Below are 14,129 nucleotides of genomic sequence, written 5' to 3' on the forward strand. Positions count from 1 at the left end.
ACAGCTGGCCAACATCTGGGCACACCCGCCCGATCCTATCAGTCAACAGCTGTGTGCCATATGATGGATCAAACACAGGCCTCAACTGATAGGATTACACTGATATTCCTACAGACATAGAGAGAGAGAGAGAGAGAGAGAGAGAGAGAGAGAGAGAGAGAGAGAGAGAGAGAGAGAGAGAGAGAGAGAGAGAGAGAGAGAGAGAGAGAGAGAGAGGGAGGAAGTATGTGCTTCTTCCATGTGTCTGAAAATGTTGTATTTTTTACAGCTTTTGCTGACACAGCTGAAATAAGGTCCAGACTGAAATAACTTGGGTTATGTCTGGTTTCAACAGAGTCCATGTCCACAGAGAAGTGACTTATCCTCTCTTGACAGTTTGATCAGGTCCATGTGGGATCAGACCACAGCATATTGAATTGTTATTATAGTTTGCAGACACATTAGCTAGAATCAGGTCATAATGAAAGACTGGTGTATACCCCCTAAAGAAAAATAAAAATAAAAATGAAGACTGGTGTGTCCCCGACCTGCAACAGCAGAACACTTCTCAGTGAAGGAGGTCAAGCTTTAAAAAAGTTGAGAAGGGACGTCTTTCTCTCCCATGAGAGAGCAGTGCACGTAAACTCTGATTCTTTGGCAATCCATTGACGTAGCCATGGGATCATAATCTCACCACTAGGACTTGTATCTCACTACAGTCATTAGTAAAGGATAGCTAGGCTAATGCCTGGTGCAAGTATGCACACATGAACATGAATTATGAGGCGAAATAAATCCAATGTCACATCTAGCAGAGACAATTGCAGTAGCCTACCTGAATATACTTTTAACAAATGTGTGTTAATTGAATTCAAAGTATCAAGTGCCCCTGAAATGTCAGTTACATTTTCCTTCTGGCTTAATTTTGACATTGACATAAAAAGCCTGTCATTACACATGCCATGAATCATTCCACATCAAGCAAAACATATTATAGGCCTACTTGGGTTGTGTCATCCTTGTATAGCCTTATAGACTTTAGGAATGTTTTAATGAAGCTGCATTGTGAACTGATGTGTAGGGCTATTGACGTTGGAGCTCTCCATGGTGCTGAAACGATAGCATTCTGTCTGTGGGGGTGGATGGATGCACGTTCATCAGTGGTTTGCCTGAACAGTTTCCCACGCGGGTATGTGCCCTTACAGCTCGATCAGGAAGTCTGAAAGACTATTTCAATTTAGACTGATGCTAGTTTCATCAGTTAATTTGGGCGTGGTAGAAAACTTCTCGTTGTGGAAGCATCTCTCAGTGGTGTTAATAATCGGTGAGGCAAGCATATTATACAATTTCCCCACAACCATGAAAACATATATTTTCATTCATAAAGTGTCACATGCTGCCGGCGTTCACATCTGGCCTAGTATGTGATGCATGTAGCCTGCCTACACGAATTCTCTATCGTTTATTTGCGTATTGGTTTTCTATGGAATATGCAACTCAGATGTCAAAACGAATTCGGTGGATGTTTTCCGCCGGAGGGCTGCTAGATGCTTTTTGCAGTAGCAGTACAGGGGGCAGCATGGAAATGGTTTAACTTGGAAAGATCAAAGACGCAGAAACATCACAGAAACCCTGATTAGATCACGCGCCAACCAACCCCTGGTCAGAATTTATAATCGTTATGTGTTCTTCTGTTTCTAGGTTAAACTTGTCTGTTGTATATTCACTCCAACAGAGATGGCACAGCCTTTTCAAAGTTTAGGCCTACTAAACCTGTGATCAAATGATGGCTCTCATTTTGATATTATAGGCCGCATAGTGAGTTAAATTCATAACAGAGGAAATTGAGACGAGTAAGGATGGCAGAAAGTGTGTGTGGATTGACTCTTTCATTAATTATTTATATTTTTATATTTCACTAAGTCAGCACTTGCACTTCAGACTTGTGTGTTTGTGTGTGTGTGTGAAAGAGAGAGAGCGAGAGAGAGAGACAGACAGACAGAAAGAGAGAGAGAGAGAGAGAGAGAGAGAGAGAGAGAGAGAGAGAGAGAGAGAGAGAGAGAGAGAGAGAGAGAGAGAGAGAGAGAGAGAGAGAGAGAGAGAGAGAGAGAGAGAGAGAGAGAGCAGAGGGAGGGAGCGATTTCTGCATTATGCCAACAGTGACAAGGAAGGCTGAACTGGAGGCTGGCCCGCACACACACGCACACACACAATTTACACATAAATATATGTGTAAGTAATGTGCATGGAAAACAACATGACTCACGAAGGTCTTGTAAGATAGGGCTGTATGGTAGTTTGGAGCAACTAGCCCCCTTTAAGCAACATTTCTAATTGCTGACACAAAAAAGCAAAGTTTGGTTTAAATTTTTTTTTATCTGGATGATGGTTATGCTTAGGCAAACAAACTATGAAGGAACATAGAAATGGGGCATTTTGCCCTGCTATCAGGGTAAATTTTTTTGTAATTCACTCTTAAAAGCTAAAGTCTAGGTATCTTATTTTAATTAAATAAATCAAATAATGAAACAAAATGGCATTGCACATCTCACTATTAATATCCTCACTATTATGGGGTTTTAATGTAAGGTCCCTCTTTTCATTATTGCGCCAAATCATGTCCAAATCATCCTAATGTATCTTAAAAAGGACTGTTTAACTCAATGAAGTTACTTATATATGATTTGGACATGATTTGGAAAATGCTAATTTAGGTACCATTGACTTGCATTGGATTGCAACACACACCTTAAATTTGACTGCTTTATTAAAAACTGATTTAAAATTTTCTCTCTAAACAAGTGGATTATTTATCTTTAGGCTCCCTAATTGTACACTACATGACCAAAAGCTTGTTGAATATCTCATTCCAAAATCATGGGCATTAATATGGAGTTGGTCCCCCGTTTGCTGCTATAACAGCCTCCACTCTTCTGGGAAGGCTTTCCACTAGATGTTGGAACATTGCTGTGGGGACTTGCTTCCATTCAGCCACAAGAGCATTAGTGAGGTTGGACACTGATGTTGGGCGATTAGGCCTGGCTCGCAGTCGGCGTTCTAATTGATCCCAAAGGTGTTCAATGGGGTTGAGGTCAGGGCTCTATGCATACCAGTGAAGTTCTTCCACACCGATCTCGACAAACCATTTCTGTATGGACCTCGCTTTGTGCACAGGGGCATTATCATGCTGAAACAGGAAAGGGCCTTCCCCAAACTGTTGCCACAAAGTTGGAAGCACAGAATCGTCTAGAATGTCAGTGTTGCTGTAGTGTTAAGATTTCTCTTCACTGGAACTAAGGGGCGTAGGACGAACCATGAAAAACAGCCCCAGACCATTATTCCTCCTCCACCAATGTTTACAGTTGGCACTATGCATTGGGGCAGGTAGCGTTCTCCTGGCATCCGCCAAACCCAGATTCGTCCGTCGGATTGCCAGATGGTGAAGCGTGATTTATCACTCCAGAGAACGCTGCTCCAAAGTCCAATGGCGGCAAGCTTTACACCACTCCAGCCGACGCTTGGCATTGCGCATGGTGATCTTAGGCTTGTGTGCGGCTGCTCGGCCATAGAAACCCATTTCATTAAGCTCCCAACGAACAGTTATTGTGCTGACATTGCTTCCAGAGACAGGTTGGAACTCGGTTGTGAGTATTGCAACCAAGGACAGACAATTTTTACGTACTATGCGCTTCAGCACTCGGCGGTCCCGTTCTGTGAGCTTGTGTGGCCTACCACTTCGCGGCTGAGCCATTGTTGCTCCTAGACGTTTCCACTTCACAATAACAGCACTTACTGTTGACCGGGGCAGCTTTAGCAGGGCAGAAATTTGACGAACTGACTTGTTGGAAAGGTGGCATCCTATGACGGTGCCACGTTGAAAGTGACTGAGCTCTTGAGTAAGGCCATTCTACTGCCAATGTTTGTCTATAGAGATTGCATGTCTGTGTGCTCGATTTTATATACCTGTCAGCAACGGGTGTTGCTGAAATTGCTGAATCCACTAATTTGAAGGGGTGACACATACTTTTGTATATATAGTGTGTATATATATAAAAGGTTTATAGATCTAAGTTCATTAAATTATATATAGAACTTTTTCTAAATGACGAAATATTAGACCAACTTACCTCAGAATCGTTTTGTTGAAGTCACTTAAAAAAATTAAATGAAACAAATTACATTTTTAGTTGAGCAAGAGTAGTGGCAGCCAGGGAATTGTTAGGAAAAGTTTTTGTGACATAAAGTGGTTTCTGGCTAGAACAGACACAGACAGACTGCATTCCAGGACAGAATACAGCTAGCGAAACTGTTGCAAAAACGTCAACATTCAAAATGAGCTGCAGTTAAAAGCTAAATCTCTCAGTAAGCTTAAATCGACTACGGATGTTATCCGGGATTTGGTTTTGAGCTTTTTCTGTCACAGAGAGGTGATGGTGTGCACCTGTATTAGATTTGTCCATTTAAGGATTATTAACACATAGAAACATAATAATATTGATTTATAATTTGAACGCTAATTCCTCAAAAATTTCCCTGTACATCACAAAATTGATTTACATCATGCTCATCATTTTGAATAACTGAGCATGCTATTTCTTTGGCCTCATAACATAGTCTGGTTCAACAGCAACAAGATATGTTCTTTAATAACTGAGATAACGCACCATGCAGAATGATACAACAACCTAAATCAGCTGGCAATCTACAAACTGTAGACCCCTCCACATCTCTACATGGTTCAAACCACTTCTTAACAACCATGTTGGTATGTAGGTCAGGGATCAAATTATACAGACTACTGTACTGTAAGGTTGAACAGGTTGACTCATATCCAGATAGACAACTGTCAGGGCAGTTTCCTGTAGCTTTCAGTATTGTGAGTCTGTTTTACTCCCAATCACATAGTATGTGATAATCAGCACTCACTTTGATCATTATCATGTGACTGAGGGTGTAAAATGGAGCATCAACAACCATCAGAAACACTTGTAAGCTGGCTACGTGACAATTATTAACTTCTATTTTACACAGACTGTTGAAGTGTTCTCCATAGATAGCTTGGATGGGTTCCTTATTCCATGGCCATTGGCAGTATAGAATGTCTGACTCTATCTGAGGGGAAAGACAATGCTACTTTAACCTCTCTGTAGCTTTGTCTCCTTCCTCCTCTCTGTCACTGTCTACTGTGATTGTGATTAAGCAGCCAGATTAGTGCCCAAGTAAGTAAACACCATTAGCAAAGTCAACCAGCCAATCAGAGCAAGGAACACTGAGTCCCCTGTGACACGCTGACCTGCTGCGTGTCTGTGCGTTTCCACAGCAACTTACTGTACAGAGACAGAGGCAGTGAGGCACCACTGCTGTAATGCAGTGGAACGAGGGAGATAGATGCAGAGATAGAGAAAAACAACTGCTCAGAGCATAGATCCTTCTCCTCCTTTCAGTTGTAGTTTGATAAGGAGGTTATGCAGCATGTGTGAGCAAAAGTCGGGGGTAGAATGCAAGACAATTTCTTATTTACGATGCTGGATGTTGTAATCAGCTGATTAACGTTGTTGTTTGGCACAACATGCTGTAGCCTACAGACACGAGGAGTATCCTGGAGTCTTTTAAAGACACTGACTGATTTACAGACACAATGAAGTGTTACATAATGAATACTGTAGATATCAAGTATCTGAGTGTCTCTCATACGACAATAATCGACTATTCCTCATTCTCTTCCATCTTTATCTACCAGTTTATCTTCTCCAAATCCATTTCTCTCTATTATATCTCATACTCATTTCATTATAACAATGCCTCGCAGGCCTGGTGCTCTCTTCAGAGTGGATGCTGTAACTGTTATCATTGTGGATATAGACCTGTATCATATCTGTTCTGCATATTCTGTCCTCATTAGCCTGCTCTCTCTCCTCGTTCAGCCAGTGTTGGTTGGGCTGCTGGTTGGGTGCATGGTTGTGTAAGGTGCTAGAGAGTTATATAAGCTTAACAATGGTGTTGCACCAGGAGGTTTCACCAGAATAATTCAAACTATTCTACAGACCGTTATGTCCTTTAACTGTGTGATTGTTTTTAGTACCATTGTTTTGTGATATGAAATGTTTTGATAAATATATCTGGATGGATCTGAAATCCACCTTAGGAGAGAGTATGTGTGTATTTGGGGTAGAGTAAGGACTTCCAGACTCTCATCACCTTCATCTTCAAAATGTGTACAGTATTTATGGCCTTAGAACTGGATCTCTCCCAGTCCAGCCTGGTCTCATAGACTAGACATAACATAGTAAACGTAAATCCGAGACAAACAAATGAGTATGATGTGTTACGTTTGGTATGGTTACATAAGACAGATGGTTACTTAAGGCAAAAACAAAAGTAGGTTTGTTGGTCGGGGTGGATAGGTGGTGTATAATGCGAAAGTCTAGCAACTCAAAGATTGCGAGTTTGAATCTCATCAAGGACAACTTTAGCATTATAATTCGTAACATATCATACGAAATGGGTGATGGACATCCACAAATTAATACATACCATACGAGACGTAAGATATCTTTCGGATTTACATACAGAATAATACAAAATGCTCTGAGACCAGATTTCCCAGCCAGGTTTACCATGATTCTGTCTGTCTGGTTATGGGAACTGCACCCTAACTGCTTATTCCCAATTCATGGCTGTACGGGTAATCTGGAATATCTCTTTCTCTCTCTCCGGCTGCATGCCAAGTCCGGATGGCCTTAATTTGGGCCTCTAAATGTATCTCCCACTGCAGCTCGAGCAGCGGAACTGCTTACTCAAATGACAGATGGACGGAGAAAGAGAGATGAGTTTCTGAGTGACAGGAGAATAATGAAGCAGGAGACAGCTCGATTTTGTGTGTGTGTGTGTGTGTGTGTGTTGGGGGGTGGGGGGGGTATAGTAATGGATTGGGATGACCTCACGGAACCCCTAGCACCTAGTTTTCCCCTATTACTGTCAACTCAATGTGAAGAATGGGCCTGCTGGTCTGTATCTCAATGTCCATATGTTGATGCCTTACACAGAGGGTACAACTCAGCCATAACATGACAGTCTGAGTCTGGGTCTTACCTCCATCAGAGTAGGTCTCTGTACCGTATCCGTCCTGAAGACCGTTGTTCCAGGTCCCCTCGTACTTCCCACTGGTGCCGGTGCTCTCCCTGAGGCCGTAGCGTCCCTTAAATCCACTTGTCCACTCCCCCTTGTACACCCACTTGCCCTTGTTCTCCACCCCAATCCCGTGGCGCTTGCCCTGCGCCCAGGTGCCCTGGTAGGTGTTCCCACTGGGCCAGGTGTACACCCCCACCATCTCAAAGCCATGGCTCCAGGACCCTGAGTACTCGCCTTGCCCCTTCGGCCCAGTGCAGATGCCATGGCCATGGGCTTTGCCTTCCTCCCACCCGCCACAGTATGACCCCCCATCATCAAAGTTGAACCTTCCCCCAGTGGACATGCATGAAATAGGTTTTGGCAAATCCCCCAAATCTCAAAAAAAGAAAAAACACAGTTGGGGGCGGAGTTGGTGATGATGAGGTATGAGGGGGAGGAAGACACACATACAAATCCCCTGGGTTGACTTAAAGAGGAAAAAGAAAAATAGCCCCCAGAGTGTAGGGTCCCTCCTGTGAGGCCGGAGCAGCGGGTGCCTCTTCAGACCATTCTCCTGTAGCTGTGGTTCACTGTCACTCCCAGTCCAATCTCCTACAGCCGCAGCTCACAGATGGCAAAAGGTCCACGCCAGCCATGCGTCTTCCCTGCTGACACAAATGCAGCAAACCCTCCTTCTTTGGGCTTTGGGTTCTGGCCCCCTCCCTCCACGCAGGGCCCCACCACCGGCACTCTCCCAGCCGCTCCCAGCCACTCTTTAGCGCTCCCTGGCAGCTGAGGACCACCAGGCTCCACCTAGAAACCCCCAGGTAACACAGCTAACAGTCAGCCACTGGCCAGATCCGACACCATTTACAGCTTTACAGATCCATCTCTTTTGGCTGGCTCAGCTTGTCGTCTGTTCCTAACCCACCCAACATGCTCCTGCCGCACAGTGCAACACAGAAACAGAGAGAGAGAAAGAAAAAAGAGGGATTCAGCTTGTTTCTCTGCTGATGCCTCTGCTAGTGAACAGCAATGCAGTCTCTTCCCACAAGCACACACACACATACGCACACTCTCACCAACAGCAAGTGCGCACACGGACCATGAAAATAAACAAGTGATCTGATTATTTTCCTCCTCTCTTTTCGCTTTCCCTCTCTCTTTTTTCATCCATGTCCTTAAGTGGTTGACCGATGCTGATGCTTTTATTCTTGTTCCCTTGCTGGTGAGAAATCCAGATGTATCTCTCCTCTTCCTTCTCTTAACGCGCCATGCCCTTCATCTTTATGTATCACTGTCTGCCTTTTCGGTTGTTGTCTTATTCCCCCCTTCTCTCCTTATGGTTGGGTCTCTCTCTCTCTCTGGTGTCTCTCAAATCTGCTCATTAGAGGAGGACTGTTCCAATGCAGCCAACACCCCCTCCCCCTCACATGCATGCTCCTGTTTTTAAAGAGACAGAGGCAGCATAACATCCAAGCCTCTCTCCTCTCTGTTTTGCAGCCCTGAAGAGCAGAGATTGCTTTTCTATTTGCATGCTCTGCTCTCTTAAGCCTTAGCCTTTTCACCTCTCCAGCGATGTATGTGCATAAAAACATATTTAATCAATATGTAAGCAAATTAAATGGTAATAGATAGAGACTGGTAAATCTGTTTATTAGATAGTATTTACCACAATTCTGTTGAATCATTATGTTAGGTAATCTTCAATAAACACTCTTAATACTGTAATAATAATAATGTAATGCACATTAGTTTGACATGACATCAGAGGAATAACATTGACATACAATACTTAAATGATTTACATTTTAACATCCAAAGTTAGGACAATATTGAAAGATACAGATGAAGAGGATGCTGAGTTAAACATATGTGTGTTATGACAAGGTGAAAGTGATAAGGTCATGGGCTTACACATTGTCCTCCTTGTCAAAATGGCACTGCAATGGATAGCTGCCGTTTTACGGGCTCCTGACCAATTCTGCTATTTTGTGTGTGTTTTTGCACTGATCTAAACTTTTTTTGCCATCATTTCCTATGACTGAAAATAGCCTTTGGACATCAGAACAGCGATCACTAACCTCAATTTGGATGACGATTTCTACTTCAACGAGTTAGAGGTGCAGGACATACTGCTCACCCCAGACAAGACCCTGACGAAACGACGTCGGCGAGTACATAAACTGCCTCTACCCTCCGTTCTATTGGCAAAACGAACGTACAATAACTGGAGAACAAACTGGACGAGCTCCGTTCGAGACTATCCTATAAACCTTAAGAACTGTAATATCATATGTTTCTCAGAGCCGTGGCTGAACAAGGACATGGATAACATACATCTAGCTGATTTTTCTATGCATCGGCAGGACATAACAGCAGCGTCGGGTAAGCTCAAGGGGGAGGTGTGTGTCTCTTTGTTAACAACAGCTGGTGCGCAATCTCTAATATTAAGGAAATCTCGAGGTTCTGCTCGCCTGAGTTAGAGTAGCTCATGATAAGTTGTAGACCAGTGGTCACCAACCTTTTCTGAGTCAAGATCACTTTCGCAGTCAAAAAGCAAGCCGAGATCTATTGCTCAGGTTTTTTTTTTTTCATTACTAAAGACATTTCAGCCTATGCAACCTAATATATACTATGCCTGACCTGCCAATATTGTTCTCAGACCATTTTATATGAAAAAACTTGAACATTGACAAAAAAAATAGATCAGTGGTTATATCACTTGCGAGGCATAGCTGAGCATACATTTGAATAATTTGCTAATAATTTGCTTTTATATTTTACTGGACTGATGGTACCTGCATCTGATGGTTAGTCTCAGCAGAAATTTTCTATTTGATAAATGCAGGTAGGTCCATCCCCCGTTTAGTTCCATTTGCTTCTGTGAAAGAAACATTTTGCAACAGAATCGGCAGAATAAATACACCACTGACCAGAGAGAGGGGACACTGTCTTCCACCTGATGGCGAAACTCGAGTCGAGTCACATTATTTCTGCCTCATGCACAAATTCATGTTGTTTCCATGACCAGAGAAAGTGAAATATTCCTCTATATTAAAATAGACACAACGCGTTGCTAATAATAAAAACGCAGGCCTATCAATACATTTGGCTACTCATTCATTGCAGCTGCAGTGCGTATGGAAGAAGGGAGAGGCACGTTTTATGTTTTGTAAAAGTGTTGACAGTGCTGAATAAAAACTTTAACATGAACTCCCAGTGCACTACTTTTGTCAAAAACTAATTTTTTCTAAATATCTTTTTTTGTATTAATATTTTATTTTAATTCAGATTTTTCAGGGGGTGCTACAGCACCCTCAGTACCCCTACTTCCTGTGGTTATGCTCTTTGCTGTATTTTTTGACAGTCTCTCTCTGGTCATGGTTTTAAACGTCATGAAATCTCATGTAGGCTAGTATCATATTTTGCTGCAGGGTCGTGGTACACTGGCAATGTACAGATATAGCCCCTGGTTCTCCTCAGACCTGACTGCCCTTGACCAGCACAAAAACATCCTGTGGTGTACTGCATTAGCATCGAATAGCCCCCGCGATATACAACTTTTCAGGGAAGTTAGGAACCAATATACACAAGCAGTTAGGAAAGCAAAGGCTAGCTTTTTCAAACAGAAATTTGCATCATGTAGCACTAACTCCAAAAAGTTTTGGGACACTGTAAAGTCCATGGAGAATAAGAGCACCTCTTCCCAGCTGCCCAATGCACTGAGGCTAGGAAACACTATCATCACCGATAAATCAAATCAAATCAAATCAAATCAAATTTTATTGGTCACATGCGCCGAATACAACAGGTGCAGACATTACAGTGAAATGCTTACTTACAGCCCTTAACCAACAGTGCATTTATTTATTTAAAAAAAAAGTAAAAATAAAACAACAACAAAAAAAGTGTTGAGAGAAAAAAGAGCAGAAGTAAAATAAAGTGACAGTAGGGAGGCTATATATACAGGGGGGTACCGTTGCAGAGTCAATGTGCGGGGGCACCGGCTAGTTGAGGTAGTTGAGGTAATATGTACATGTGGGTAGAGTTAAAGTGACTATGCATAATTAATTAACAGAGTAGCAGCAGCGTAAAAAGGATGGGGTGGGGGGGCAGTGCAAATAGTCCGGGTAGCCATGATTAGCTGTTCAGGAGTCTTATGGCTTGGGGGTAGAAGCTGTTGAGAAGTCTTTTGGACCTAGACTTGGCACTCCGGTACCGCTTGCCGTGCGGTAGCAGAGAGAACAGTCTATGACTAGGGTGGCTGGAGTCTTTGACAATTTTGAGTGCCTTCCTCTGACACCGCCTGGTATAGAGGTCCTGGATGGCAGGGAAGCTTGGCCCCAGTGATGTACTGGGCCGTACGCACTACCCTCTGTAGTGCCTTGCGGTCGGAGGCCAAGCAGTTGCCATACCAGGCGGTGATGCAACCAGTCAGGATGCTCTCGATGGTGCAGCTGTAGAATTTTTTTGAGGATCTGAGGACCCATGCCAAATCTTTTCAGTCTCCTGAGGGGGAATAGGCTTTGTCGTGCCCTCTTCACGACTGTCTTGGTGTGTTTGGACCATGATAGTTCGTTGGTGATGTGGACACCAAGGAACTTGAAGCTCTCAACCTGTTCCACTACAGCCCCGTCGATGAGAATGGGGGCGTGCTCAGTCCTCTTTTTTTTCCTGTAGTCCACAATCATCTCCTTTGTCTTGGTCACGTTGAGGGAGAGGTTGTTGTCCTGGCACCACACGGCCAGGTCTCTGACCTCCTCCCTATAGGCTGTCTCATCGTTGTCGGTGATCAGGCCTACCACTGTTGTGTCGTCGGCAAACTTAATGATGGTGTTGGAGTCGTGCCTGGCCATGCAGTCATGGGTGAACAGAGAGTACAGGAGGGGACTGAGCACGCACCCCTGAGGGGCCCCTGTGTTGAGGATCAGTGTGGCAGATGTGTTGTTACCTACCCTTACCACCTGGGGGCGGCCCGTCAGGAAGTCCAGGATCCAGTTGCAGAGGGAGGTGTTTAGTCCCAGGATCCTTAGCTTAGTGATGAGCTTAGAGGGCACTATGGTGTTGAATGCTGAGCTGTAGTCAATGAATAGCATTCTCACGTAGGTGTTCCTCTTGTCCAGGTGGGAAAGGGCAGTGTGGAGTGCAATAGAGATTGCATCATCTGTGGATCTGTTGGGGCGGTATGCAAATTGGAGTGGGTCTAGGGTTTCTGGGATAATGCTGTTGATGTGAGCCATGACCAGCCTTTCAAAGCACTTCATGGCTACAGACGTCAGTGCTACGGGTCGGTAGTCATTTAGGCAGGTTATCTTAGAGTCCTTGGGCACGGGGACTATGGTGGTCTGCTTGAAACATGTTGGTATTACAGACTCAGTCAGGGACATGTTGAAAATGTCAGTGAAGACACTTGCCAGTTGGTCAGCACATGCTCGGAGTACACGTCCTGGTAATCCGTCTGGCCCTGCGGCCTTGTGAATGTTGACCTGCTTAAAAGTCTTACTCACATCGGCTACGGAGAGCGAGATCACATAGTCATCCGGAACAGCTGGTGCTCTCATGCATGCTTCAGTGTTGCTTGCCTCGAAGCGAGCATAGAAGTGGTTTAGCTCGTCTGGTAGGCTTGTGTCACTGGGCAGCTCGCGGCTGTGCTTCCCTTTGTAGTCTGTAATAGTTTTCAAGCCCTGCCACATCCGACGAGCGTCAGAGCCAGTGTAGTATGATTCAATCTTAGTCCTGTATTGACTCTTTGCCTGTTTGATGGTTCGTCGGAGGTCATAGCGGGATTTCTTATAAGCGTCCGGGTTAGAGTCCCGTTCCTTGAAAGTGGCAGCTCTACCCTTTAGCTCAGTGCGGATGTTTCCTGTAATCCATGGCTTCTGGTTGGGGTATGTACGTACGGTCACTGTGGGGACGACATCATCAATGCACTTATTGATGAAGCCAGTGACTGATGTGGTGTACTCCTCAATGCTGTCTGAAGAATCCCGGAACATGTTCCAGTCTGTGCTAGCAAAACAGTCCTGTAGCTTAACATCTGCGTCTTCTGACCACTTTTTTATTAACCGAGTCACTGGTGCTTCCTGCTTTAGTTTTTGGTTATAAGCAGGAATCAGGAGGATATAGTTATGGTCAGATTTGCCAAATGGAGGGCGAGGGAGAGCTTTGTATGCGTCTCTGTGTGTGGAGTAAAGGTGGTCTAGAGTTTTTTTCCCTCTGGTTGCACATTTAACATGCTGGTAGAAATTAGGTAGAACGGATTTAAGTTTCCCTGCATTAAAGTCCCCGGCCACTAGGAGCGCTGCATCTGGATGAGCGTTTTCCTGTTGATTTATGTGCAATCTTAATGCCAGCATTGGTTTGTGGTGGTAAATAGACAGCTATGAAAAATATAGATGAAAACTCTCTTGGTAAATAGTGTGGTCTACAGCTTATCATAAGATACTCTACCTCAGGCGAGCAAAACCTCGAGACTTCCTTAGTATTTGATTTTGTGCACCAGCTGTTGTTTACAAATATACACAGACCGCCACCCCTTGTCTTACCGGAGTCAGCCGTTCTATCCTGCCGATGTAGCGTATAGCCCGCTAGCTGTATGAAATCCATGTCGTCGTTCAGCCACGACTCGGTGAAACATAAGATATTACAGTTTTTAATGTCCCGTTGGTAGGATAACCGTAATCTTAAATCGTCCAATTTGTTCTCCAATGATTGAACGTTGGCTAATAGGATTGATGGAAGAGGCAGTTTACTCGCTCGCCGTCGGATCCTTACAAGGCACCCCGTTCTACGTCCACGATATCTCCGTCTCTTCCTCACGCGAATGACGGGGATTTGGGCCTTGTCGGGTGTCTGTATGATATCCTTCGCGGCCGCCTCGTTGAAGAAAAAATCATCGTCCAATACGAGGTGAGTAATCGCTGTCCTGATATGCAGAAGCTCTTTTTGGTTATAAGAGACGATGGCAGAAACATTATGTACAAAATAAATTACAAATAACGCGGAAAAACACACATAATAGTACAATTGGTTAGAGG

The 14,129-nt window shown here is 44.0% G+C and overlaps 1 protein-coding gene across 1 annotated transcript in view; it reads right to left on the reverse strand.

Annotated features, from left to right (window-relative positions):
* The window catches only part of LOC121576741 (junctophilin-3), a 27,932-nt gene extending 19,466 nt beyond the window's left edge, over positions 1–8,466 (reverse strand). The window contains exon 1 of the mRNA XM_041890138.2: positions 7,072–8,466. Within this exon, the coding sequence (XP_041746072.1) occupies positions 7,072–7,453 (382 nt within the window). The 5' untranslated portion in view covers positions 7,454–8,466. The remainder of the gene's footprint in view (positions 1–7,071) is intronic.
* Positions 8,467–14,129: the final 5,663 nt, after the last annotated feature.

This window comes from Coregonus clupeaformis, chromosome 29 (assembly GCF_020615455.1).
Source record: "Coregonus clupeaformis isolate EN_2021a chromosome 29, ASM2061545v1, whole genome shotgun sequence".
Lineage (NCBI taxonomy): Eukaryota > Metazoa > Chordata > Actinopteri > Salmoniformes > Salmonidae > Coregonus > Coregonus clupeaformis.